Source organism: Bos javanicus, chromosome 16 (genome assembly GCF_032452875.1).
Source record: "Bos javanicus breed banteng chromosome 16, ARS-OSU_banteng_1.0, whole genome shotgun sequence".
Lineage (NCBI taxonomy): Eukaryota > Metazoa > Chordata > Mammalia > Artiodactyla > Bovidae > Bos > Bos javanicus.
The window spans coordinates 29,693,234-29,717,288 of NC_083883.1; the positions used below are offsets into that span (position 1 = coordinate 29,693,234).

At 40.5% G+C, this 24,055-nt stretch overlaps 1 protein-coding gene across 1 annotated transcript; it reads right to left on the bottom strand.

Annotated features, from left to right (window-relative positions):
• Nucleotides 1–8,276: 8,276 nt before the first annotated feature.
• Nucleotides 8,277–23,834, bottom strand: SDE2 (SDE2 telomere maintenance homolog). The gene is made up of 7 exons (XM_061382397.1): nt 23,653–23,834; nt 18,094–18,211; nt 16,508–16,619; nt 16,009–16,178; nt 15,068–15,182; nt 11,672–12,176; nt 8,277–8,611 (listed from the first exon to the last, which is right to left on the bottom strand). The coding sequence occupies exons 1-7, from the start codon at nt 23,770–23,772 to the stop codon at nt 8,390–8,392; spliced, it is 1,362 nt and encodes a 453-aa protein (XP_061238381.1). The 5' UTR covers nt 23,773–23,834; the 3' UTR covers nt 8,277–8,389.
• Nucleotides 23,835–24,055: the final 221 nt, after the last annotated feature.

Sequence of the window (24,055 nt, forward strand, 5' to 3'; positions counted from 1 at the left end):
ATTTGAGCATCGTTTTCAACGTAGATTTGTCTGTTTATTTGGGAAGGCCTGGGAAGCTCTGTTATGGGAGGCAGAAGGCAACAGCTAGGCTTCCCCACCACCACCAGCCTTGGCACCGCCGAGGGACTGGAAAGGACTTTTTGAATCATGTGTGGCCTGCAAATACTACTTCTTATTAAGAACTCCCTCAGTTTATATCCACTTTTTGGTCTGGGATAGAGGATTATCTTTAAAGCCCAGGCTCCCAGCTGTCTCCCCAGTGACCCTGACTCACTCTGCCAGATGGAATGATTCCTCCTTTTTCGTGCCACATCGCCCATGAATATGCTTTATTATTGCACGTTCTCCATAGAAAACTGCTGTAGCCACATTGTAAACATTGACTGCGGCTGCTGGATTTGAGCTCTATGAGAAAGGCATCCCAGGAGCAGAGTGCAAGGCCGGTGCTCAACCAGTACTTTTTTGAACAAAAGCAAGACAGTGACATATTCCAGCAAAGAGTCAGAACATGTTTCATTATTATAATAAGTATATACATATACACACAATGGAATATTATTCAACCATAAAAAGAAGGAAATCCTGCCATTTTTGACGACATGGATGGACCTTGATGGCATTGTGCTAAGTGAAATAAATCAGAGAAATACAAGTACTGTATAATCTCTCTTATACATGGAGTCTAACAAAACAAAATAATGACTCGTAGATACAGAGAACAGGTGCGTAGTCCCCCCAACAAAAGTAACCTGATCATAGATCATAGAATATTTGGGAAATATATGAGATTGGGGAGAAGCAGGGAGTAATCTGTTTTCACAGCCTCCAGTGATCATATTGGTAAACATTAACCTGTATTTCCTTCCAGTTGTTTTTTCCCTAGATAAGCGGTGTTTACATTATTATAAAATCACAAATTACATAATAATTTTGTAATCTGTAAATGCCATTTTTATGTCTGGTCTCTTTCAACATTATAACAGTTACAATATTTCATTCTTACATTGCAAGGTTATTTTTCATTGTTTTTTCCCCCTACATTATTCTGTTCTGGACTATCCATTTTTCCAAAAATCATATTTCCAAAATACCAATATAAAGAATTAATGTCTCGAAGCTTTCAAAATTGCTTTATCAAGAAACCTTGTTTTTATAAATTGAATCTTATGTAGAACTTCAATCTATAAAGAGATAGTATTTTATTCAAATAAAATCACTTTCGAAGTCAAAGGCCTGGTATTTGTTTTTGATAACATCAGTTGACATGCACACTAAGTCAATTTAGATGAAGACACAATTGGGGCCTAGGGATGTATTACAGCCCCTGAGGAGCCACAGAATCACAGCACCCTGAACATCCAGGCATTCTGTGGTGGCTCCACAGAGAAGGGGACAGACCCGCCAGCTCCCCAGGAGCCTGCCTGTTGGGTTTCCCTCTCCATGCCTAGCTGTGCCCACTCTGGATTTCCAGGCAGTCCCAGGTGGTGGTGGTATAGTTGCTAAGTCATGTCCGACTCTTGCGACCCCATGGACTGTAGCCTGCCAGGATTTTCTGACTGTGAGATTCTCCAGGCAAGAATACTGGAGTGGGTTGCCATTTCCTTCTCCAAAGAGCCTCCCTAATTCCATCAAGTGAGCCAAGGGAAGTGGCGTCTCTAAGGGACCCCATCTGCCTCTCTAAGGGACCCCTGTCTGCCTCAACACTACTTAGGGTGACTTGGGGGACTGACTTTAAACAGAAGTAGCCACTTATCTCTGATTTTCCAGGGCGGAGGAGGGGGTTTTGTCCCCCCCCACTCCCAGCTTGAGGTCTCCCTGTTGTCCCCATTTTGCTGTCTGCTCTTAGTCTGTGGTCGAATCTCCCTGCAACCTTTCTGCAGAGAGAAGAAAGAGAAGATGGTATATTTCCTCATGTCTCTGTGTTTGGGGACAGAGATGGGCTATGGGCTATTTGCCAGCTGTAAGGGCAGAGCACACAGTTCCCACTAAAGTGACCTGAGGACGCCAGTAGAAATAAATATGGCAGAGGTGTACAAAATACAGCTGTACCTGCCTCTCCTATTTTTTATTTTTATTTTAGGCTCCGCCGCGTAGCATGCAGGATCTTAGTTCCCCTGCTGCTGCTGCTAAGTCACTTCAGTCGTGTCCAGCTCTGTGCGACCCCATAGGCGGGCAGCCTGTGGCTCCACCATCCCTGGGATTCTCCAGGCAAGAACACGAGTGGGTTGCCATTTCCTTCTCCAGTGCATGAAAGTGAAAAGTGAAAGTGAAGTTGCTCAGTCGTGTCCGACTCTTGGCGACCCCTACCAGGGATCAAACCATGCCCTGGCATCCAGGATGCGGTCTCTTAACCACCGGATCGTCAGAAAAGTCCCCCTAATTTTTTTATAACACAAAAACAAAGCAGTTGTTACTCAAATTGGATACTCAAATTCCTCCATCAGAAAACAGCAGCAAGTGATTAGGAAAGAGTTGTTTGTTGAAAAGTAGCAGTTGGGAGAAGGCAATGGCACCCCACTCCAGAATTCTTGCCTGGAAAATCCCATGGACGGAGGAGCCTGGTAGGCTGCAGTCCATGGGGTCGCTAGGAGTCGGACACGACTGAGCAACTTCACTTTCACTTTTCACTTTAATACACTGGAGAAGGAAATGGCAACCCACTCCAGTGATCTTGCCTGGAGAATCCCAGGGACGGGGAAGCCTGGTGGGCTGCCGTCTCTGGGGTCGCACAGAGTCGGACACGACTGAAGCGACTTAGCAGCAGCAGCAGCAGTTTTTTGGGATATTTGGCAAGCCTGTGTGCTCGAGTGATCGATGGCTCACTCGTGTTCAACTAGTTGCGATCCCTTGGACTGCAATCTGCCAGGCTCCTCTGTCCACGGAATTCTCCAGGCAAGAATACTGGAGTGGGTTGCCATTTCCTTCGCCAGCGGTTCTTCCCCACCCAGGGATTGAACTCATGTCTCCTTCTTTGGCAGGCAGATTTTTTACCACTGAGTCACCAGCAAAGCCCTCATTCAGCAAGCCTATACATGATTTATTCACACCTGGTAGAGTGAAAGCTGAAGTGAAATATGGGAATCCCAGGATCAGAAAGGACAGAGCCTGGTCAAATCAGGCCAGCTGCCTTCTATTTGCCATTTATCTGTGTCACCTCACCTCGGAGCAGGTTCCCTTCCTGCCCCTGCCCTTGCTCACATTCGTTGGTGACCAGCGCCCTCTACTGGCAACACGAAAAGTCTTTCTTCCTCCACAAATTGGCCGCGTTTTGTTGCTTGGCAGGTGCTGAGCAACAGAATCCTTCTGTAGGGTTGCCCTTCCTGCCCTGACTTCAACTATTCAAAATATTTGATAAAATATCAAAATACTTTATTTTGATAAAATATTCAGTTCCGGTCATTTTCCACAACGACCTTCAAAGGCACCCCAAGTCTACAAGCAAAGGTTTCAAAGGTACACCATGGGATATGCCATGCAATACACGGATGGATGGCAAATATACTTGGGAATTGCTTATTGTTTCAGAAAACACATCATATTAAGAAAGCAGTACATTCATTCATTCAGTAAGTATTTTTTGAGCAGCTTCTATGTACCAGGCTTTAGCAAAACAGACAAATATTTCTGCCCTGATGGAGCTTATCTCTATCGTAAGTAGTGGGGTGGGGGAGGGGAACAACATATAATAAACAAGCAAAATATATAGCATGAAATTGGTACTATGAAAAAGAACAGGCAGGAAAGAAAGATAGGGATGTCTATGGGGGGAGGAGTAGCTGCTATTTTAAATAAGAGAAGTAAGAGGCACACCTGTGGACAACCAGAGATAGAATGTTCCAGAGAGAAGGAAGTGAGTGCGGAACTGTGGAAGCAGAGTGTCTTTGGTGGATTCGGTTTATCCAAGCAATAGCAAGGAGGCTGCCTTGGCTGAGATGGAGCGAGGTAGGAGTAGATAAGGTCAGAGCTGGGTGAGGGCATAGACTGAAGGGGTTGCCAGGGATTTTAAGTAAGCCCTTGGGCTTTTTAGTCAAAGGCCGATGGAGCTCTAAATAAATGAGTGATATCATCTGGGGTGCACACCCCCAAAGTTTTACTGATAGACGTGCACAATAAACAATGTTCAGAAACTGTAGGTCTGCAGAATAAACCCTTAAGATCAGCCCACTGTTTCCTTTCACAGAGACCCACAGTTGCAGAAGGTAATGTGAGCTGTCTGGAAAGATGAGAACTTCAACAGGCAGAGACCTGACAGGCCTCCCTATCCTGGAAATGGAGCAAGTGATCTAGTTGTAAACTGAGATATATCCAGCCCTGGGGGCCTTCTCAGTACTGAATACCCGTTTTATTATTTGTCTACACTCCTAATTCCTCACTTCTTTTCCTTCCTACTTGTGAAGGAAAGTAGACCTGAATCAGACTTCTCCCCAGAAACAGGTTGACAGATGGCTGAGAGCGAGGGCCTATGTGACACAGTGCCACCTCCTCCATGTGCTAGTTGAGACACACAAGGGGTGTCGTGAAGTTGAACAGTTGGCACCTTACTGATTTTGATCAGAGGCAGCCTAGAGTTGTTAACATCTGCTACTAAATCATTGAACTTTCTAGGAGGCACTTTTGATTTAGAAAATCCACTAACAGGGACTGGTGCAGGATGGTCAGCTGAGGACGCACACTGAACCCCTTCTTGCCAACCCCCTCTGAAGTGAGTAAAGGAATACAAGGAAGCTCTGTAGCAGTACTAGGAATGAGGGGAAAGGTTAGTACCTCAAAATCAAACTGTGAGCAAGAAAGTAACACTGAGTCAGAGAAAGGCAGATTCATAATCTCACTTACATGTGGAACCCTGCAAAGAAAATCAAACTCTTTTATTAAAAAAGAGAGGTTACCAGAGGTGGAGGGTGGGGAAGGGAGAACTGGAGGAAGATAGTTAAAAGGTACATACTTTTAGGATTAAAAAGTACTAGGCTGTGATAACCTATGTAAGAAAAAAATCTAAAAAAGAATGAATATATGTGTATGTATAACTGCATCTCTTTGCTGTACACTCGAAACACATTTAAATCACCTCTACTCCACACAGCTGTGTGGTACGTAGGAAAGTTAAGAGAGTAAATCCTAAGAGTTCTCATCACGACAGTATTTTTCCTTTTTTCTTTTCTTTTTATTGTATATATTTGGGAAGACAGATGTTAGTTAAAACTATCGTAGTCATCACTTCACAAAATATGTATATCAAATCATCATGCTGTATGTCTTCAACTTAAACAGTGATGTATGTCAATTATTTCTCAATCAAGCAGGGGGGGAAAAGATTAAGCCATTGAAATGAACCCCAACAGAAGCCCATTACCATCCCACATGTGCACCAGTGAAAGCTGGACAAACCACAGCCACAAATAATGATCTCAAGACAGTCTCTGTGCGTTGTGAACCTCTTTAACTTCCTTTAATGCTCCAAGGGACAATTTCAGAATTATGGGTTTTTTAACTTTTCCAGTGAAGGTCTACATGCTGTGAGGAGCAGGGTGAGGGCTGCTCACACTTCCACACTAAATGAAGCAGAGCACAGCTTGAACTGGCAACTGAAGGGCACAACCATGCCAATCAGGAAAGGGGCACTGAGCAGCCAACTTCATGTTGCCACAACAGAAAAGAAAGTCTCTGGACATGGCTGCCCAAATCTCACACACATACAAGAACCTCTAATCTGACAAACTGAATCTTCCACTAAATCTAAACTCTCCCCTTTCTCTTTTGAGTGTGCTTTTTAAGATTTGCAAAGGGGACTTCCCTGCTGGTCCAGTGGCTAAGAATCCACACTCCCAATGCAGGAGGCCTGAGTTGGACCCTTGGTCAGGTAACTAGATCCCACACGCCACAACTAAAGACCCTGCATACCACAACAAAGATCAAATTGTCACAACTAAAACCCGGTCACAGTCAGATAAATATTAAAAATATATATTGGCACAAGTACCCATATAATTTGAAGAAAACTGATTTCAACTACCTGAGCCAAAAAAATAATCCTAAGCAACCATGAATAAATACCCTTCAGATCCCCTGGTGGAGAACATCATTGACCGATGGTCCCATTGGCTGCCCCTCTGGATCCACAGATCCACCCCAACCTTCACTTCCAGGGGACTCTTTCTAGTCGACGGGTGCAGTGGGAGAGTAAGACAGGCCCGTTCAGCGAGCTGCTGGATTCCACAGATGACTGTGGCTTGAGAACTCTCCATGTGCTTGGCCCAACCTTCCTTGGACTGGAGTCCGAGATTCTTCCTAACCCTCCTTTGTTCCCTCTCCTTCTATGGTATCAAACCAACACCTGAAGCTTCTCCCCTGCCTTCTCCGACACCAGTTCCCAGCCCCCAATAAATCTCTTGTATAGCTAATCCTATCCTAGAAGATCTAAATGTACGCACATGCAGACACACTAAAAGCCTGAAAAATTATAAGGAAATCAATTTGAGGAATTCGAGGAAAGGTGCCCTTATCAAAGAGAAACAGAAAACATAGAAGACCCCAAAGCATATGCATACCAAGTTTCAAGAGAACATATTTAAAAACAGAAGCAAGTAAGCATGGACTAATCTGAAAGTAATAAAGATTTTCTAAGGGAAAAGCCTAATTGTTTACAAATACAAGAGTGGTAAACAGCAGATTGGATATGGCAAAAATCAGGTTCCATGGAAACAAAGAATAAAGGCAATAATCAAATAATAGGAAAATAATGGTGTAAAATTAAAAGGCCAGTCTTTAGACTGGAAAAAAGTCACCTAATACTAAGAAATATTAAGGAAGAGACCATACCTAGAAATAACATGGTGACATTTTAAATTTTAAAGCATAAAGAAAAAGCAGTATCTATTCAAGGAAAAAAATTCACATTAAGAAACTCAAAATCAGAATCAAAAGCTTCTCTACTGCAATATTATATCCCAGAAAACAATAGCAAATATCTATTGTTTTTAAAGAAGACTGCAAACTAGGATTTGATATCCAGTCAAGGTTATCACATATGCAAAAGTAACAGAAAAACACTGCCAGATATGTGAGGGTTCAGAAAATGCACCATCCACCCACTCTTTACTAAAAAAAAAAAAAAAGGCAGTTCTCTGGCAGTCCCATGATTTGGATTCTGCACTTTCACTGCTGAGGACCTGGGTTTCAATCCCTGGTCTGGGAACTAAGCTCCTACAAGCCATGAGCCACAGCCAAAAATAAATAAATAAATAATGATAAAAATGGAAAACAAAAACTTGAAAAGCTATGTACACTCCCATATTAACTGCAGCATTATTTATAATAGCCAAGATATGAAAACAACCTAAGTACCCATAAATGGATGACAAATGAACAATATACGCGATGCAGTATTATTCAGCCGTTAACAAAGAATTAAATTTTGCCATTTTCAGAATATGAATGGATCCTGAGGGCACTTTGCTCAGTGAATTAAGTAAGATACAGACAAATACTGTATGACCTCTCTTACATGTGGAATCTAACCCCAACTTCATAGATACAGAGAAATGATTGGTGGTTGTCAGAGGCAGGGAGTACAGGATGGGAGAAATGGGTAAACTGTTTTTTTTAGTTTAAATAAATTGAAGTTTTAAAATTTGCTAATTAGACAACATACTTCTAGGTAATCCATACAGGTCAAAGAGACTTCACAAGAAAGTTAGAAAATATTCAAAACTGAATGAAAATGAAAATATATTAAAAATTCTGAGATGGAGTCAAAATAGTGCTTAAAGAAAAACTCACAGCTTTAAATATTTATACTAGACGAAGTCTAGTCAGTGACTGGGCACATACCTTAAGAAGAAAAACAAAAAAGAGCAAAGTAAACCCAAGCAAACTAGAAGAAAGGATAAAGAGTAGAAATCAGTGAAATTAAAAACAATTAAGAAAAAGCAACAAAGCCAAAAAGTGGTTCTTTGAGAACAGATCAACAAACAATAAACTTCTACCTAGACTGATCAAGAAAAACAGAAATTACCAGTATGAGAATGAAAAAGAAATTACCACTACAGCTCCTACAGATATTAAAGGATAGAAAAGACTATATTATGAATAATCTTATGTCCACAAATCTTTGAAAGTACAACTTATCTAAAAGACACAAAATGAAACCCAAACTCTGAATAGCCCTATATTTATTAAAGAAACGAGCTATAAGTTTCCCACAAAAAAAATCTTCAGGCTCAGATGGTTTCACAAATTAATTCCATAAATCTAATAATGAAAAAGAGGATAGTTAGAACTGTATTATTAAAAAGTCACCTTTAATAGCAAAAGGAATAACGTTCAAGAGTCAACATTATACAGGTTATAAGCACTAGACTATAAAGAAACAGAAAATCAGCTCTGATGAAATTCACTTCTTCTTCCCTTTTGAAGGTTTGGCAAATAAAGCTGGATCTATCTGCTCCTTTGCCAGTCCTCTGACAGAGAAGAGCCTCGCTGCCCGCTCCTGGAGAGTGCCCCCACACTTCAGTCCCCGGGCCATGAGTTCACACTTGAGCTTCTCCAAGCCCAGCAACTCCATTTCTGCAACAGAACTGACTGCCAGTAAATCTAAAGTTTCCTGACTGATATCCTGAGAAAAAGAAAAAAAAAGACAGAAATTTTAAGTAAGTCGTCCATTCCTTTGTCTCTAATTAAAACTTTCTTCAACTGTCATTGACATCCTATTTTTCAAGAAATTTTTATTTAATATGCCATATCTTACTACTGAATCCTAATAATCATGTTATTCTATACATGTTCTCAATTCAAGTAAACATTAATTTTTAATCTATATACTTAGAAACAGGTATTCAGAATAACAACCTAAGTGGTAAGATTCCAAAACAGATAAATCTTAATATGTATGAACGTAACTTTTCTTTTTTGACTTATCTAGTAAAAATTCAAACAGCAAAACATACTTCACCTACCTCGCCTACCCTTTGCACTATGACTGGAGGAAAAAGCAGCATCCTATAAAGGTTCATTTTAGTGAGAATCCTATGCCTACGACTCTACTGATGTTAACCCCATCATCTTTTTAAAAAATATTTATTTGGCTGTATCAAGTCTTAGTTGTCACACATGGAACCTTCATCATTGTGGCGTGAGGGATCTAGTTCCCTGACCAGGGATGGAATCCAGGCCCCTGTCCTGGGAGCGTGGAGTCTTAGCCACTGAACCACCAGGGGAAGTTCCCTAACCCCATAATCTTAAGCTTTCTAATCAAATAATCATGATTGTCAAAGTTCTCACTTAACTTGACAAATTTAAATGCTGTTCAAGACCTGTAAATGTTCTATCAACAAAGTAACTTTATAGACTTACACAAAATTAAATACTTCTAATGACGGATGCTCTGCCAGGAATGAAAGTGTGCATCTAGGGTTTTTTGGGTTTTTTTTTTTTTGCTGCACTGGGTCTTTGTTGCAGCCCATCAGCTTTCTCCAGTTGTGGTGCCAAGGGCTTAGCTGCCCCCAGGCATGTGGGTTCTTAGTTCCCCAACCAGGGACTGAACCCACGTCCGCTGCATTGGAAGGGGGATTCTTAACCACTGGACCACGAGGGAAGTCCCTCACCTAGGAGTTGGGTTTTTTTTTTAGTTTTTTAAAAAACATATTCAGTTCAGTTCAGTCGCTCAGTCGTGTCTGACTCTTTGCAACCCAATGGACTGCAGCATGCCAGGCTTCCCTGTCCATCACCAACTCCCAGAGCTTGCTCAAACTCATATCCATCAAATCAGTGATGCCATCCAACCATCTCATCCTCTGTCGTCCCCTTCTCCCGCCTTCAATCTTTCCCAGCATCGGGGTCTTTTCAAATGAGTCAGTTCTTCGCATCAGGTGGCCAAAGTATTGGAGCTTCAGCTTCAGCATCAGTCCTTCCAGTGAATATTCAGGACTGATTTCCTTTAGGATTGACTGGTTGGATCTCCTTGCAGTCCAGGGAATTCTCAAGAGCCTTCTCCAACACCATAGTTCAAAAGCATCAATTCTTCGGTGCTCAGCTTTCTTTATGGTCCAATTCTCACATCCATACATGACTACTGGAAAAACCACAGCTTTGACTAGACAGACCTTTGTCGGCATATTCAAAGGATAATTCTCTCAAAGTTAAGTTGTTTTTAAAAAAATATTGGGGGAGGGAGGAGGGTTCGGGATGGGGAACACGTGTATACCTGTGGCGGATCCATGTTGATATATGGCAAAACCAATACAATATTGTAAAGTTAAAACATAAAATTAAAAATAATAATAAAATAAAAAAATATTGAACAACTCTACAGATAGATTCTTTTTCTTTCTAGTTGATCTGTTTTTTTAACGTTATTTTGTTAGATTTCTAGAGTGCATCTTGACTTCTTTATATATGGCCAAATCCTAACCCACCATGTGTCTCTGGAGAATCACACATGGCTGCACAGAGTTATTATGAATACAACAGCTACAATTACATCAAGAACAAAATTTCCACAGTTAAAAGCTCAAAGATTAAAAGTCAAATCAGGTTTTATTCTATTTTCCTTTTTCATTTTTCTAAGACTTTGCTCAGAATAAACTCCTAGCATATATGAGTTATGTAAAAGCTGAACATTGTTATAACTCCAGAGATGGTGTGAGGGTCAATTTAAAGCCCTTAGCTCAAAAAATTTCACTATCTCCCCTATAAAGAGCAATATATGCATTTCTGCTTATTTCCTGGGAGTAGGGAAGATGCTTTAAATAAATAATGGTAAGCTTTGTGTTTATCAAAGGAAGCCAAGTCAGGTTTCATCTGTCCTAAAAAGGAAATCATTAGACTGAAAAATAAACGTTAAAGATTTTTGCTGAAGTCAGTCCACTGAAGATAGCAAATAACTATTTAAGGGAAAGCATGCATAATGAAAATGAGTTTTTAAAAATCTGAGTGTAGGGCTTAAGATTTAATGATAAATTTAAAAGGAACTGCTCCTCTTCTGCAGGAAAGGTGTTCACATCCAACTGACAACTGTGTTCAAACAGTAACTCACTTGAGAAAGAAAAACTAACAAGAAATGTAGTGATAGGAAAATGGGTACATTTCATCAAATCTAAAAGTGACATCTATCATAATATGCCTTACTACTGCCTGTATTATTAAGAAAGAATAAATCATATCAAGCAAACTGTAATGTGATATATATCCAAACTCAGAGATACTAAAATGTGAAAAATGTGCATCCTAGAATTGATGAAATATAGAACCAAGGATACCACCTAGTGGCAAAATAATACCAATTCCACCGCTTAAAAACAAAAAAATCCAAGGATTTTTCTTTTGGGGGATAGGGTGGGGGGGAGACACGACAAGCTTCACTATCATCGACTTCTGATTATTAAACAAGCCCTTCCACTAAGCAGCTGATGGGGAAAAGCACATGTTTTCTTTTTAATGACCTACTGCAGAGATTAAATTGACTTGGCTTTAACATGGAACTCTGCTCAGTGTTATGTGGCAGCCTGGATGAGAGAGGAGTTGGGGGGGAATGCATACATGTATATGTATGGTTGAGTCCCTTTGTTACTTCCTGAATTTATCAAAAACTGTTAATCGAGATACCCCAATACAAAATAAAAGGTTTAAGGAAAAAAACTGACTTGGCTTTAGACATCGACTCCTAAAATTTACTTACCGTGTTTCCTGACTGGCTGGCCGCCAGCCTGGCAACAGCAATGTTTTCCCTATCTTCTCCAGGTGCTCCCTTGGCAGCTCTCTCCCCATCAGTCGTTTCTTTTGTTTCCTGCTCTGTATTCTGCCCACTTCCAGCTGCTTCCTTTTCTAAGGGCTCTCTACCCTCCGCCTCCTTTTTCTCCCGGGTGTTCTCTGTTTCTACAGCCCTCTTCCTCTCCATGTACTCCTGGGTAGGTGTCTCCCCCAGCTCAGCACGCAAGTCTTCTGAAATACTGTTCCCAGAGTCAGTCAAAGGGCTCTGTAGTTTTTCTGGTGATCTACAGTCTGTATTCAATACTCTTGCCTGCTGAGAACTACTCGGAATTTCAGCTGCCATGTCAACACCATCACAGCCATTTTGAGAAACATGAAAGCTCATTCCAGAAGTACCAGGTGCTTCTTCACTGTCGTCGTCAGAGTTCTCAGAGCTGGACCCCTCTGTGGTCCCTAGTCCTTCCATGCCCATCCTATCAGAAAGTAATAGAAAGATTTAATGCCATTTACAGCTTCAACTTAAAAAAAAAATAAAAAGAGAGAGCTGCGGTTAGTCCAGGAAACAGACTCTGAATAAGGATATCTGCTATTTGAGATGGAGAGTAGGTAAGTTTCAGAACAAGATATCCCAAAGGTATAAACAGAAGCAAAAAAAAATTTCAGTGAGACTGAGAACAACATTCCAAAGATACTAAGGATCGCTCTTTAAAATATGTGACTCTCTTTAATTGATTTTGCTTAAAGCCTTTTTCCTAATACTGTATGAATTTTAACTGTTGGAAATTAAATAAAAAAGTGAACAGTTAAAAGAAAACCCAGTTTTACTCATAACTGCCCCAAACTGGAAACTACCCAAATGCCTAACAACTAAAGAATGGATAAACAGGTTGTGGTACAGCCATACCAGGCAACAACACTTGGCAGTAGAAAGGAATGAACTATCGATACATATAACACCACCTACTGGTCTCAAAAGCATTATGCTAAGTGAAAAAAAGAAGGCCCAGCCCTTCCTATAACAATGAAGGGCTGTGTCTTCTGGGACTGTGTATGTTAATCCACCTCTTAGAACTAAATGTAATCTGCTACTTCATCACTGAAATGCTGAAGACAGGAGTAAGAGGCAGGGTGAGAGGAAGGGCTCTTGGCTAATATCTCCATTATCTAGAAGACAGTTTTAAGTTATAACCATGGGTCTGTATGTGCATTTTTGTAAGGTACCTATGTTTACAGGACATGGAACAACAGACTGCTTCCAAATAGGAAAAGGAGTACGTCAAGGCCGTATACTGTCACCCTGCTTATTTAACTTATATGCTGAGTACATCATGAGAAACGCTGGGCTGGAAGAAGCACAAGCCGGAATCAAGATTGTCAGGAGAAATATCAATAACCTCAGATATGCAGATGACACCACCCTTATGGCAGAAAGCAAAGAAGAACTAAAAAGCCTCTTGATGAAGGTGAAAGAGGAGAGTGAAAAAGCTGGCTTAAAGCTCAACATTCAGAAAATGAAGATCATGGCATCTGGTCCCATCACTTCATGGGAAATAGATGGGCAAACAGTGGAAACAGTGTCAGACTTTATTTTTGGGGGCTCCAAAATCACTGCAAATGGTGACTGCAGCCATGAAATTAAAAGACACTTACTCCTTGGAAGAAAAGTTATGACCAACCTAGACAGCATATTCAAAAGCAGAGACATTACTTTGCCAACAAAGGTCCATCTAGTCAAAGCTATGGTTTTTCCAGTAGTCAGGTATGGATGTGAGAGTCGGACTATAAAGAAAGCTGAGCACCAAAGAACTAATGCTTTTGAACTGTGGTGTTGGAGAAGACTCTTGACAGTCCCTTGGACTACAAGGAGCTCCAACCAGTCCATCCTAAAGGAAATCAGTCCTGAATATTCATTGGAAGGACTGATGCTGAAGCTGAAACTCTAATACTTTAGCCACCTGATGGGAAGAAATGACTCATCTGAAAAGACCCTGAGGCTGGGAAAGGTTGAAGGCAGGAGGAGAAGGGGATGACAGAGGATGAGATGGTGGAATGGCATCACCGATTCGATGGATATGAGTTTGAGTAGGCTCCAGGAGTTGGTGATCGACAAGGAAACCTGGTGTGCTGAAGCCCATGGGGTTACAAAGAGTCGGACACGACTGAGCGACTGAACTGAACTGATTGTCGTGTGTGCATCTCTTGGCTGTATTATAGGAATGCACTGTTAAGTAATTCAGTGGAAACATATCTCCTTGCTAATAGTTTAATAGTTTAGATCTGATAACAAATGCTCTTAGAAGCATTAAAAAAAAAACAAAACAGAAAGAGACACAAAAAGCTATATGACATTCTAGAAAAAAAGAAACCATAGGAACAAACATCAGGCTAGTGATCAGTGGTTGACAGGGGTAGAGGTGGGGGGAGGAAAATTAACTGCAAAAGGACACAAGGGAACTTCTGAGACTGACAAAAACATTCTACAGCTTGATTTTGGTGATGCTTACATAATTATGTATTATAAACTTTTCAAAACTTGAACTGTTCAAAAAGGGTGAATTTTACTGTATATAAATTATATATCAATAAAACTGGCTTAAAAAAAAGAGACCCACAGGAAATACCACTACATTTTCTCTCAGGAACATTTAATTTCCATTTCAGAAAGAACACAAAAAAGTCTATGCTGGACTGAGTTAAATAGTACTTAGTTAACAATTACCTTTCTATCCCCAAAGGGGAAGCCAACAAACAAGCCAAGATCCAACTCAACTTATCATCATCTAGAACTTGGCCCAAGAGAACTAAGCTGGTAACCAGAAGACCAGCTGGGAAGGGAGGAGGAACTAAGAGTAAAAGGGGTAAGAAAAAGTACCGCTGCGCTTTTCACCCACAAGCGCAAAATGATGTAGAGAGGTCTGGAAAGGTGACCAAAGACCTCAATGATGACTATGAAAAACCAGAGAAAACAGAACAACTTGGAAACTAAAGCCATGGCTTCCCCCTGGAACTTTGAAAAGTACCTCTTTCAACATCTAATAATAACTCAAGGATAAAGCTATTTTGTGTGTGATTTTTCACTGAAGGCAAACAAACTATCCCTTAGATTCTATTAAGGGCACTTATGGCAGAAACCATTACTAATGTGTATAATGTGAGAATCACTGAAACCTGATCTGAAACACTCTGGAAAATTTCTGAGCTTCCATTAGACTTTACTTAAAAGTGTGTTTATACCAGATAAGACAAGGAAGACATATAGAAGGTAAGTTTCAGAACAAGATATTCTAGAGGGATAAACAGAAAGAAAAAAATATTTTTCTTCAGTCCTCAAAGATCTATTTGGAATGAAAATGAACATACTTACCAAAAGCATTTCCTTTTCCCTGCACTGGCTCCTCCGTCTGTTTTTGATTTGTTTGGCCGTTTCCGACTCTCACCGATTTCTGCCGATACCATCTTGCTAGAGGCAGCCTGCATGCCTAGCCACAAATTTTAACAACTCAGTTTCTACTATCAGGACCAAGTTTAATTAAAGAATTTATAAATAATCTGGATTGCAAAAAGAGCTGCAACCTAAAATTCTAGATTTAAATTTCTTAGCATACCAAAATCTAATCCAGTTAAAATGAGACTAATCTTAAATTTACAGATTTAAAATAACCATTTTGGCTCTTGAACCAGATTTTTAAAGCACTATGTCCAATTTGTAACTTTGTTTTTTTTTTTTTTCAATTTGTAACTTTGAAGCTTACAGATCCATTCCTAACACTCCTCAAACCTAACAATTCACCCCCTTATGCATCCCCATATTTGCATACAACTATCTTTCCCCCTTTTGCTCCTTTTCAGCTTCTCCCTTTTGATGGAAAAGACTTCTCCTTATCCAGCTGAATGCACAATAGTCCTAGCATAATGCTTTTGATGCTAAAACATAAAAGCTAAGAATAATCATTCCCATTAAAAACCATTTAATTAAAAGGGGACCTAAAACTGAAAGCAAATATGTGGGAGTCTTAGTACCTCCTGAAGACTTAGCTTATTCCCAGGAAGCACAAAAAGCATTCCTACCTGGGGCCCATGAGCCCCCAGAGCTCAGGGATCAACTATGTCAAATGCTGTGTGGATATGTGGGTTTTCCCCTCCGTGTAGTAAGGCATACTGTGTTCATTACTGAGTGGAGAAATTTCATAGCTTCATCAGATTCTCATAAGTCTGTAACCTAAGAAGGGTCAAGAACTGCCCTTGGTGTGGAAGAGCTGGCTTCTAGGATGCCTGAGGATGGCACTAAGGAACCCTCCTCCTCACCTTTGAGGACGGAATCCTCCAGGCGCTCGGCCATTTCATGGCATTGCTGCTGGTAGTCGGGGCTGGAGAAGCAGTGCCTGGGTTCTACAAGCTTCCGCTGCAGTCGTTCCAGGCGCTTTTGCTCCTTTTCAGCTTCTCGCTCGGCTTGTTGTTTTACCCATTCAGCCATTCTGGAGATGGGAAAGAGGAGACGTAACTAAATGGCTAAGTTATACACACATACTTTTATATAGATAACACCCCACCTATACAAATTATTGTACTCTTATTCACACTGTGATAGTCCCTCAGAAAGGCGAGCCATGCTTACTAGCATACTGCTATGGACTTGACTAAAACCCAAAGATAATTATTCAATCATGAAAAAGGTTAAGTCTGGTAACAACAAATTAGAGCATAAGTATTTTAAGTTCACATTTCTGATACGTGTGGTTCATGTGCCATCACTAATGACAGAAAACTATGTCTCTTTAAAAAACAAAACAGGGGGGCATCTTACGCTTTTTCATGATTGACATCTCGTAATCTCCTTCCACTGAGATCGCGGCAAGCCTCTCGATTGGTTGTCTTTTCAATCTGAGCACCGAGTGCTCGGAGCATTGAGCCAAAACCTAAACAAATGTATTTGGAGAAAGCAGGTTAAAAAGTATTCAAGGATGGTCAGTTCTAATGAAGTGGATGAAACTGGAGCCTATTATATACAGTGAAGTAAGTCAGAAAGAAAAACACCAATACAGTATATTAACACATATATATGGCATTTAGAAAGATGGTAATGATGACTCTATATGCGAGACAGCAAAAGAGACACAGATGTAAGGAACAGACTTTTGGACTCTGTGGGAGAAGGCGAGGGTGGGGTGATTTGAGAGAATAGTATTGAAACATGTATATTAGCATATATGAAATAGATGACCAGTCCAAGTTCGATGCATGAAAGAGGGCACTCAAAGCCAGTGCACTGGGACAACCCAGAGGGATGGGATGGGGAGGGCGGGTGTTCAGGAGCAGGGGACACATGTATACCCGTGGCTGATTCATGTCAATGTATGGCAAAAACCACCACAATATTGTAAAGTAATTAGCCTCCAATTAAAATAAATAAATAAAATTTTTTTAAGTATTCAAGGATGGACAAAAGCCGAACTTGTGAAAAGAGTATTATTATAAGATTATCGTAAGAGTAAAGGTGATCTCTATTTCTTTTCGGTTTTAAAGGAAATGCACGTCAAGATTCTAACCCAGGTAGCAAAGGTAAGAATATTGATAAACGTGATTCAATCTCGTGGTTGTCACACTTTCTCTTATACTTCTGCAATACTGTACCTGCACCACTGGGATATTTTAGAGGGCTATACCTCGTGACAGAAATCCCAAAATTCCACAATTAAGAATTTTACAATTTATATGATGAGATTTTGCAATAAAGCAATTTTAATCTGTCACTGGCTGACACAACAAGCTTCATATTGATAGAATTTCAAACAGCAGAATGACTGTAATCTGAGATGTTAGTTCTTTGAAAACCAAACCAAGTCACCACAGATTTTGAGAAAGCCTAAGAATTATATGTTAGTCTATCAGGAGAAATACCAAGAACTGTTCATATTCAGTTTTTGCTCTTTTAGTTTGTTTTCTCTCTAAGACGAGTTACTACAACCAGGACCTTAATCTACCTCAATCTGTAAACAGTTGTATTTCATAAAGTGACGTCAGACTTCCCATGGAACTAGAATAACCAGACAAAATGCTGAGAACAGCAAAAGGAGATCTGATTGTTCTAACACTCATCAGCAAACTGGACAGAACAGCCGTCACCTCTTTTCATCAAATTCTCCCCAAAGACTGAGAGCCTAGGGTGCCAAAGAGTGATCTGGTTGGGCTGGAGAAGGTGGGAATTTTATCATACTGTATCTTCCCCGAAAAGAATAAAAGAGAAAATATTCAAAACTAGGTAAATTAACAAAGAACTTCATAAGACAAATCAAGGCTGGTACACTAGAGATCAAGGAGTTTGTTAATTTAATACATCTGGCCACAGAATGCAGATATGTTACTACTAAGCCGTCAACATTCATGTCCTACCTCCTTTTCCACCACGAAGTCTGGGTTCCAGACTGTAAACGGCTCCATGCTGCACTGTGTCGCTGGTGTTAACGAGTGATCCATTGCACTTCACAAAGAAGCATTCCACTGGAACAACCTGGAGACAGTGAGGGTTCTTTCAATGCTGTTTATGAGACGAGTTTTTTGCAGGAAGGGACCTAGCTTATTTTTTATTATTTCAGTTACAAGGAGATAGTAGATGTGATAAGTTAATATCTGCTGAATTGAAAAAAAATGAAAACCACTAAAAGAAAAAAGTCATTTTTTATGATGTATTCTAGGTATAACTTTTTCCTAATATTACCTAATCATGATATAAAGAACTTTCTGCCTCTTGGGTGAAAATTAAAACTGCTCTTTCTCATTCTCTAATAGGAAATAGGAGTAAAGGTGGAAGATTACAGGGGCTCAGATCTAGTAACTCTGACGGTCCCATTTCCTCCGACTTTTAAAAATAATATCAAGTTGAACATTGTGGCCCAAAATTTAAAAGTGACATCTTGAAAAGTGTAGATAGGGATAAGAAGAGGGGAGAGGAGGAGACAAAAATATGGTTTTTAATACACTTACATAAGCTTTAACGGTTTTAGAATCAGCTGGCAGTTGGTAACTAATCTCTTCTGCCAGCGTCTTCCTGAGTTCCAGCCAATCTCTGAAGAAGCCCACATACCTCCCCCCAAACCCACTCTATGTCAGATCAAGTGATGTAAAGAAAATATAAATACCGTAAAGTTTTCTAAACAAGTTTCTTTTTTTTTTTTTAAAGCCGCAACACTTGGCATGTAGGATCTTGGCTCTCAATCAGAGATCAAACCCATACCCTCTGCAGTGGAAGCTCAGAGTCTTAACCACTGGACTGCCAGGGAAGTCCCTAAACAAGTTTCTGATGCCATAAAATAACACAACAGAGGAGTAGTCTCCAAAGTTATATGGAACTTATAGGAGGTTATATAGGAGGCTGACAATTAAATCTGCAACACGAAGAATAAAGAGATCTAAATACAAATATAAAGGAAAAAGGCATTTCTGGCATCTTCCTGAAGTGGAAACTATGAACATGCATTCTGAGGCACATCACACAGCTATTTTAATGGGACCCATTCCTTCACTCAGCTGCCTACTATAAGCATGGTACTTTTCAAGTGTTGGAATACTACCATGAATACCACAGTGAATGCAAATCCTGGCTCATGATGCTTATATTCTAGTGGGGGAAGACAAATAATGAACAAACATATATTTTGTTTGATATAATTATGTAATTGACAAATTATATATTATGTCAAGTGGTGATATGCAGAGTAAAGGGGATTAAGATATGTGGATAGGTGAGGTGGTAATCTAGTTAATATATATGGTCAGTCAGAGAAAGCAGAGAATTTAAGAAAGTGAGAGAATAAGTCATATGGTTGTCTGGGGGAACAGCATCCCAGAGGCAACAGCAAATGCAAAGACTGCAACCAAGATGAGCTTAGAGCACTCAAGGAAGAGCAACACAGCCGACATGGCTGGAATGAAGTACACAAAGGGGAGTGATAAGGCCTTCAAAACCACTGTAAGGATTCTGGATGGTACTCTGAATAAAACTATTGTAGAGTTTTGAACAAACTGAGATCAGAGTCATGCTCTTAAACTGTAAAACTGTTAAACTGTAAAAATAAGACTACAGAAGCAGAGAGATCATTGGGATAATCCAGGTGAGACAGTTCTATGTGTACCAGGGCAGTAATGGCAGAGTGAAAGAGAAATGTGAGATTCTGAGGACACTCTGAACGAAAATGCTAACGCTCTAGTGAAGGGAGTGAGCTCAACAGAGAAACTAGATTCCAAAAATTTGGTTTGACAAGTGGAAAAATAGAGTTGCCACCTATTAAGAGAGAAAAGGAAATTTGAAAGAGAAAATCAGTCTCGTTTCAGATATTTTAGTGTGAGATGTTTATTACACAAGCAGATGGAGATGCCGAGTAGACCAGGTGCTATACAAGTCTGGAGTCTGGAGAAGAAGTCTGTGCTGAAGATTTACACTTGAAAGCTATCAGCACACTGATGGCACTGAAAGCCCTGAGTATGGACGAAACCACTAGGATGAAGGAGGGGCCCCTCCAACTTCAGAGTTCAGGGTGATGAGGATGAAGCAGCAAGAGAGACTGGAAAGGAGAGGCCAGCGAGACGGAAGAGAACTGAGGGTGTCCTCTGCACAAGTGAGAGAAGTGTATTAAGGGGGGGAATGGTCAACTGTGCAAACTGAGGCCGACAGGCCAAGCAAGATGAAAACTGAAAACTGATCGTTGGATACGGCCACACAGAAGATACTGACCAGAATGACACAGAGCTGTTGAAGTGATGGGAACAGAAAAGCTGAACTAGAGTGGGTTCTAAACGAGAGAGCTTTATGCTCAAGCATATTTTTTTTAATCAAGAAAATCAGAGAAAATAAAGCAATAGCTGGAAGGGATGTGGGCTCATGTTTGCACACTGGTAGGAATGATCCAGGAAAAAGGGAAAACACTGGAAAATACAGGGGAGAAAGCACCAATGCCAAGTAAGTCTTTCAGTAGGTGAGAAGGAGGGGTTACTCTACAAAGTAGAAGAGAACTGCACATTACTTGTAAAATAAAGACAGTTCATCCACAGTAATACACAAGAAGGCTGAATATACAGCAGGTACCTACCAGAGCACTGCTGTGAGGAGAGGAAAATTCTGTCCTTACTGCTTGAATACAAAGTTTGTCCTTGAGATGGAATAAGTCTTGGAGATTTAAAGAGAGAGGATGTGCGACAGTAATCCAGGAGAGTCAAAGAGTGATGAACTGAGCAGTGCCTCTCAATCCTTTTCATACCACGGTAAACACAAATAATATCTGGATGACACCCTGGGGAGTGTGAGTAAAGTTACCAAGGATGGGTTGAGATTCTGGGCACCCCCAGGTTCTGTCCAGCTGCCCAAGGGCTAGTGGGATCAATATTCTCAGCAGTCCTGCAATCCAGCAGATCTCTCTAATCCAAATGCAATTACAGTAGAATTGCCAAGCAGCACTAAGGCTGGTGTATGTGAATTTGTCATGAGACTGATTAGTTCCCCTACCAGGGTCACTGCCTAGATGCCACTCAAAATAGGTGGAGAGCTGGATTTAGACTGTCTGGCATTTTCCCAGGCAAATATAGGACCAGGAGAGAGGAAGGGAACTCAGGCCATATACAATGATGTGATTAACATGAAGGATGATTCTTGTCTATAAAATCCTGTTTACTTTAAAAAGCTGCACAATTAAATGAGACAAGTAATACACCTTCTATATAATGTTTATAAATTAAGAGCCACTTTAGTTTCTTTTAATATTTTGTATATCCAATGAGTATGGTATTTCTAAAATCCTAAATAACTTCAAAAACTTTAACATGAAGGCACAAAGATTATACATCATACTTTATTTCTGAACAGAACCGCTTATTTAATCAGACAACTGATTACCAAAATTGCATTTTTCTACTTAAGATTCTTGTCAACTTTCTAGTAGGGAAAAAAAAAAGAAAATTTAGAATCAATTTAACTGTTTTTAACCTTTATAAGGCATTTTGAACACAAAGTATTATATGTGTCGTGGGCCAATCAGCCAAGGGCACTAGAGAAAAACAAAATCAAATTTCTTGACTCACTACAAGCAAGGGACTGCACACCAGAGGAATCATGAGGTGTCTCACCAACAAATAAAAACATACAGTTATAGGATGGGGGGCTAGGATGGAATTTAGGTAAAATTTAAATGGAACAATGTTTTAAAAGGCTCACAATAAAGCAGGGCTGTGTGTATCAGGGTCAATACCAGGTCTAGACTGTGAAGGAGATCCAGGCTCCTGTTTCCTCGGAAACTACAAAGTTAAGATAAATGTGCAATGTTGTGTCTAGAAACCCCTTAATTTGAAGCTCTGCACCTGGAAATCGAGAGTGCTTCTCTACATCAAAGAGACTTAGATCCTCAAGGCAAGAGTGGGATGCTTCTTACCGGTTCAACTTCAAACAGCAGTTTACTCTTATAATCTATGATTTTCAAGGTAAGGTTTCAAAAACAATGAAAAAGAAGTAGACTCAAGGAAATCATTTTTGACATTTCACCACTGCACCATGTCCTTGGGAGAAACACTTTCTTCTTATTGACTTTGCAGCTGGCTCTATCTATGTCTGTTATGCCAGCCTAATGAACAGCTGGGCTGATTTTTCATTTCTTCAGGGAGAACTAACACCAACTTTATCATGTGTCAGATTAGTTTTATCTTAAAAGGCACCGGTGTGAAACTGCGCTATTTTTATTTATTCCAGTATCTCATCAAATGCCCTTTTATAAGTTTTGTGGTTTTGTTCATACTTATTATGGCCATGCTTCTTAAGTATATGACTCAATTCATTCATTCATATTTCTTCTTATTTTAAATTTTTTCCAAGACTCCTCATAATTAAGGTCTAAATTTTTCTGGTCCCACTTTGGATCAACTGTAAATGAGTTTGAAAACTGTATTCATGAGATAAGAGTTATTTCCAAAGATATTAAAATCCAACTATTTTTGAAAATATTTCCCCATTCAGATGGCAAACTGATGGAACTGATGGCAAACAGATGGCAAACTGATGTCAGTTCTGACAGCAGTTAAACTGGACTGAAGTATAGGAGGAAAACGGGAAACTGAAAAACTACATGATTTGCAAATAAACATTGCTTCTTCATGGAACCAATCTAACTAGAGATGTGGTTTAGACTGCAGTGTTAACATCTGTTAAGCTCATAAATAACAACCAGAGAAAGTCAAGGGAAACACGGAGGAGGTGTACTTATAAAGAAAAACAGAGTAAGAGGTCAAACGTCAAAATTAAAATTAGATTCAAGGAGAGCATCTAATTCTTTAAATAACATAACAGGTAATTTAGTTGGTAAAAGCTTGCTTACGTCAAAATTAAGTAAACCACACATGTGTAACTTTATAAGTTTTTGAAAAATACGCCTGGACAAATAAGAACATCATATGATTAATGAAATAATCTAAATGACAGGCCCTAAGAATCATGCTCTCGACAGGGCCTATGTGAATGCTTGGCCACGACCAGTGACCAGAAGAATCCATTTCGTTCCCAATCATCCTTTGGATATGACATACTTCTTTAGGTTGGATCTAACAGGGCTGTGTTATCAAAGGACAAAAATGCACATACCCGTAGAGTGAACGTAAGGAAGTGAGCCTTAAAAATCATCTTGGCCAAATGCCTCCTTTACGGATGAAGAGAATAATACCAAAGGGTATTCTGTTAGTCCAGACTGAGGGCCGGACTATAGCGCCAGTGAGCGGAAGGGTTTTTCTCCCTTCTCTGAGACAAAACCATCACAAAACAAAAGCGACGGAAGCCCTCATTATCAGTTTGAAACTGAGGAACCCTCAACCTCAAAAACTGAAAACCCCAAAGAATAGACCCCCCGACACACCCTCGCCACACCTATTCCTGCCCCTGACCTCCTCTGTCCTCTACTTTCCAGGAACCACAAACCTCACCTGATCTTCGCAGTGTCGACGGATAAAATCTCGTATGGAGCACGGGGCCGAACCACACCACACCGCCTTGCACCCGAAGCCCGGGCCCCGAAGCCACACCAGCGCCGCCGTCTCCGCCATCTCACCCAGTCGCGGAAACTCGGCACTCCCAGGAGCGCTAAGAACCACCACCCACCCGGCGTATCTTGATGACGTAAGCTCGCTCACCCAGCGCCCCGCCCCTCACGTTTTTGCCCGCCCCGCCCCTCCCCTGGGGATAGTCACGTGACCTGAAGCAGCCGAGCGAAGCCGACTGGGGGAGGGGAACAGGAAGGGCCTGGCTGAGGCCGATAAGAAGGCAGAGCACCAGGGCGAGGCGTTGCTAAGAGAAGTTGCTAGGGCGGGGCTCGAGGGACTCTCTATA

What these genes read in the sequence shown, in the direction of transcription:
- SDE2 (XM_061382397.1), bottom strand. Translation starts at nt 23,772, where the DNA reads ATGGCGGAGACGGCGGCGCTGGTGTGGCTTCGGGGCCCGGGCTTCGGG. An exon ending in GGGAAAAGGAAATGCTTTTG is followed by an intron (nt 12,177 to 15,067) that starts GTAAGTATGTTC and finishes ACTTTCTGATAG; the next exon opens with GATGGGCATGGAAGGACTAG. An exon ending in CCAGCCAGTCAGGAAACACG is followed by an intron (nt 8,612 to 11,671) that starts GTAAGTAAATTT and finishes TCTTTTTCTCAG; the next exon opens with GATATCAGTCAGGAAACTTT.